This window comes from Sinocyclocheilus anshuiensis, unplaced genomic scaffold, assembly GCF_001515605.1.
Source record: "Sinocyclocheilus anshuiensis isolate Anshui unplaced genomic scaffold, SAMN03320099.WGS_v1.1 scaffold91, whole genome shotgun sequence".
NCBI lineage: Eukaryota > Metazoa > Chordata > Actinopteri > Cypriniformes > Cyprinidae > Sinocyclocheilus > Sinocyclocheilus anshuiensis.
In genome coordinates this window covers 137957-143050 of record NW_015552636.1, presented here as the reverse complement: position 1 = coordinate 143050, position 5094 = coordinate 137957, and the positions used below count along the sequence as shown (strand labels likewise).

Genomic DNA, 5094 nt, shown 5'->3' with positions numbered 1-5094 from the left:
GAGAGAGACAGACACACGGACGGTCACTCACGCTGGTGATCGGTCAGTGAGTGACTGTATCATGAGAATGATGGTTTACTGACCGATGGGAAGTGTGATGAACAGGACTGTGGGATGCTGGGAAGGGCTGGAAACCGGCTCTTGTTCTGCATTATCTCCTGTAAAGAGGCAGACAGATGTTGAGTGTGTGACCAGAGCGAATGAAGGCGCGTCAGACAGGAAGAGGAACTGACCGCTACGAGAGCCCGTCTGAGAACAGCTGTTCACAGCGATCCGTTTGGGTGCATGTCCCTTTAAATGCTAATGAGCTCTGCTCACCTCGCCCCTCTCTTCCTTGGGGTGAAGAGCCGTTCTCTGAGACTGTTAACTTTAGACGCATTTAGCCTCGGAACTTGCTAACTAGCACATTATTAGGAAAGGCAATTTGCAAAGATTCATAAAAAACCTTATACGAATGATTCGCATGAACATAGACGCATTTAAGCAGATCGAGGGGGTTGATTCCCTTCAGAAACAAACATAATCCACTGGGTCTTGAGCAGCTCAGATGTCGGGAGTAAATGACGACTGCTATGTTCATTATTACATCCAACAACAGAACACCTCAATCGCTCAGGAGTCATTCTTGTCTACATCTGCTCCGGCGTTGAAACAATGGCGGATGACAGCTAACTCAGGGCGGAGCTAAGGTAAGACACCAGTGTCAATCAACAATCGTGGGAGGGGCCTGTGCAGAACTACGTCACTCTGCCAAGACTCTCAGAACAGCCTGATCTGAGACAGTGATCTTTATTATTGGGGATTTAAAAAAAGCACTGGGTGGATTTTATCATTATAGGGTGGATGTGTACACACTGCCAACACACATTTGTTCAAACACCAGGTAAAAGTGAATTTTGCATCCGATGACCCCTTTAATATAGTGACTATGTTGATGCAGCTGGCCGGTCGGGTCTGAACGCACCTGACACACACGTCCTCATGTCAGCGGCCAGGGTCAGGTGATCAGGACAGGCGCAGGTGTATTTGGGCGAGTGTGTGTTGATCTGCGGCGCCGGCAGACACAGAAACTCACAGCCACCATTGAGCGCAGCCGCGTCTCTGCACCAGTCCTGTCCTGCAGAACAACACAGATCAGCACCGGGACACACATGCTAACGAGAACACACACACACACACACACACACACACTAACAAGAACACACACACACACACACAAACGAGCTGGTGTCTCACCGGACGGCTGTCTCAGGCTGTGATAGAGCACGATGTCCGCGGGCGACTGCAGATGCTCGGCCACGGCGGCCACGTCTCGCCCCGTCACGCGGTTAGTGCTCCAGATGCCGTTATTGGACACGTCGGTCCAGAACACCTTCTCCTGTGGGACACACACAAAGCCGTTTGCACCGCGCTCTTCCGTCACTTAATGTTATATTTTGGTGCGCCAATCGATTAAATTACTTCACACGAGACCATGATCTGCACTCACAAAAGTGATCTTTTTAATGTTTATTCTACATTCATCACCAGTGTCAAAACACAAACGTTTCGGCTCAAGGCCTTCCACAAAATATTAAAGATGGATTCAAACAATTATAATTCATTAAAGGAAAACCGAAAAGATCTAATTCCTTATTCATGCCACTTGGAGCCAGTGATTTGAGTTTATAGATCCGCAATGCTTCTGATTTTAGTAATTGTTCCGACAGACGTCACGCACCTCGAACACGGCAAGCGCCAGCGGGTGCGGCAGCGTCAGCTGGTCCTGGATCAGTGTGTGTCGTCTGTCTCCGTTCACGCCGATGCTGGACAGAGTGTGTAGCTTCGAGTCGACCCAGTAGAGACGGCCGCTCATCACATCTGCACACAACATCACGCGTCAGCTAGAGCTGGGACATACGGCAAAACATTACAATCCCCATGTCTTCAGAACCTTTGACCGGTTCTCGATTTTTACTGTTTTTAACGACTCAACTTGAAAATGTAACTACAACATGATTAGAGTAGCTTTTTCTTTATTAACCCGCTAGTTAAAGAAAATTCTATTCCAAGTGCAGCACACATGAAGTATATGTTCAACAAATCACTTGTTAAATATCTTCGCAGAAAAGATCCATGAACTACAACTTGTCTTACACATATTATATGTTCAGAAATAATACAAGAAAAATGCTTTAAAAAAAATCAAGGTAATTCAATTTCAGAATGACTGAAGGTATAACACCAGTAGACTATTATTAACTACAGACGTTCTGTAAAAACAATGAACAGCAGCTTTAAGCCCGTCACCGTGATGCACACATGAAATATCAGACAGTTACAGGTTTTTTCTTCGATTGCGCTGCTTTTCCATTGTTTTTCTATGCAGTCATGAATGTTTGACTGTTGCGCTCGTCTCTTATGAAACAGCTTTCTAAAAACACTGCGCTCAAGTTAAAAGAAGTTCACTCGCATCTTCTTGCATGTTTCCTATTCCACTGCTGCGTCTTTATCATCACAAAAGCACATTCTGTGTGAACGGTGTCTAGCGATACGAGTGCGTCACATGCGAGCGGTTAATCGTTCTGTTATCATGGGCACACTGTCATAGTGTCCAATTCTAACGTTTGGTCGATATATCGTGATTCCTCGACTTCTAAAAAATTAAATTGTGGCAAAACATTAAACTCGAATTAATCGATAAAATCGTGAAAATCGCGCAGCCCTAGCGCCAGCACACCACACCGATCTCACCGAGCGTGACGCCGCTGGGCCAGGCGATGTGTTCGGTCACCAGGGCCGTGCGGTCCGCGCCGTTCAGGCCGCTCTTCTCGATGCGCGCCGGCTCGCCGCAGTCCGTCCAGAACATGAAGCTGCGGGGCGGGAAACAACAGATCAGCATTCGGCGCGAACGCTTTCGCACTCACACTCACACTCACACTCACACTCACTCACAAACACTCACTTGCGCTGCGGGTCGACGACGATCGCGCGCGGATTCTGCAGGCCCTCGCTGACGAGCGTCTTGCGTTTGCTGCCATCTGCCGTCGCCACGGAGACGGTCTGCAGCTCGCCGTCTGTCCAGTAGATGTTTCCGTGGACCCAGTCCACCGCCAGGCCCTCGGGGCGGGAGATCCGGCTGTCAATCACAGTGCTGCGGTGGGCGGGGTCAGCGGCCGCGGCGCTGCGGGACAGACAACACGCCAGAGACGATGGTTTGATTAATGAACGGAGAAGAAAAACTGATTAAAATTATTTTATTATGAGAGTAGAAACTAGCGGAGCAATGGAGGAAATCACTGAGACGGCGATCAATGAAACAGTTCATCTCAACAAAACCAGTGTCAGTGTTGGGGAAAGTTACTTTTAAAAGTGATGCATTACAATGTTGCACTACTCCATTAAAAAAAGTAACTAACTGTGTTACTTTCATGGAATGTAATGCGTTACGTTACTTTTGCTTTAGTTTTAGTCACCTGAGCTTGGCTTGCTTATTTGTTTTTTAATAAACAAAAAAAACCCAAAATTATATTGTTGGCAACTGTAAAGGTGCTTTCACACCAAAAGTGAAATTAATGATCCTCAGGCTGAAGGAATCGCCTCTGCACTGATTTCTGACAACACGAGGACGGGACAGCTGTCCCCAGGTAAAAGAGAAAAAAAAGTACACTTCCATAATGTACTTAAAGTGCATTTATAAAAAAAAATATATTTAGTTACCACTTGTAGTACACTTGAACCCATCTTTCATACACTAGTACACTCAAGTGTACTGCAAGTGGTGACTGAATACATTTCTTAAATACAGAGATAGTATGTTAAAAGCGCATTTTAGTTCATATTCATCGTGTCCCAAAATAGCACAGTTGAGTACACTTAGATGATCTTAAGAAGTACTAAAGAATATTTTTTAGTATATTAAGTACAAAATTAGTGCGTGAAAATAGAGCACTTTAAGTACATTATGGAAGTGTATTTTTTTTTAAACCTGGGGATCAGTCAATGGATGGGAAAACAAAGTAACTTGCATTACTTATTTGAAAAGGTAACTCAGATTTTTAGTTGTACATTTAAAAGTAATGCATTACTTTACTAGTTACTTGAAAAAGTAATCTGATTGCATAGCTTGGATTACTTGTAACGCAGCGATCAGTCGGACACAGTCGGGTCTCTCACCTGTAGATCTTCTTCAGACTCGCGTCAGACCAGAAGATCCTGTCGCTGTGAACATCCACGTCCAGCGCCACCACGTTCTTCTGCTGGCGGATCAGCGCCGTGTATGTCCGGCTGCCCAGCGCCATCTTCCGGACCTCGTGCCGCGTGCTGAAGAGCAGGAACGCACCGGATCCTGCGGGAGGACACATGCATCTCAAGCTCTGAGCCGTTACCCATAATTCCCTCTGATCACTCGTTTCTGTTCAGTCACGCACCTGTTACCGCTTTGCAGTCTTTGGTCATGTGATCCAGCTCAAACCCATCTTTACAGTCACACCTGAAGCTGCCCGGCAGGTTTATGCAGATCTGAGTGCATCTGTCTGTGTCTGCACACTCGTCCACGTCTACACACACACACACACTCGTGATGAGACCACACGCACTCACGGACCATCATGCACTGCGCTCATCGGGACGGAGCTCACCTTCACAGTGTGTGCGGTTGATCAGGTGGAATCCGGCCGGACACACACACTCGTATCCCATCTTCAGGTCGCTGCAGGTGTGGGAACAGCCGCCGTTGTTAGTGAGGCACTCGTTAGTGTCTGCAGGAAACACACGTATCACATGATCATCTTTGACCGTTTCAACACTTTTCAGACTTCAATCACGTCAGTGAGGACGCTGGAGGAAAGACTGAAGACTATACCAGAGGTCTCCAACCACCGGCTCGGACGAACGTTCTGGGAAAAATCTATGCGACACTTATTTATTGTGCGTTAATGATTGTTCTAGTTATTCTGTATTTTCTTTTGTTGTATGCGATTGCTATGGAGTAACAATTTGATAATTTTTCAAATTTAATGTTCATTTAGTAAATGTATGATTGTTCAGATCTATAATATATATATATATATATATATATATATATATACAGTGGGTACGGAAAGAATTCAGACC

At 45.9% G+C, this 5094-nt stretch overlaps 1 protein-coding gene across 1 annotated transcript in view; it reads right to left on the bottom strand.

Annotated features, from left to right (window-relative positions):
• Positions 1-75: 75 nt before the first annotated feature.
• LOC107666656 (low-density lipoprotein receptor-like) overlaps positions 76-5094 on the bottom strand; it is a 10293-nt gene continuing 5274 nt past the window's right edge. The window contains exons 7-15 of the mRNA XM_016458075.1: positions 4620-4739; positions 4410-4538; positions 4156-4327; positions 2945-3163; positions 2734-2852; positions 1721-1860; positions 1237-1378; positions 965-1117; positions 76-158 (exon numbers count right to left, since the gene is read on the bottom strand). Of these exons, the coding sequence (XP_016313561.1) occupies positions 76-158; positions 965-1117; positions 1237-1378; positions 1721-1860; positions 2734-2852; positions 2945-3163; positions 4156-4327; positions 4410-4538; positions 4620-4739 (1277 nt within the window). The remainder of the gene's footprint in view (positions 159-964; positions 1118-1236; positions 1379-1720; positions 1861-2733; positions 2853-2944; positions 3164-4155; positions 4328-4409; positions 4539-4619; positions 4740-5094) is intronic.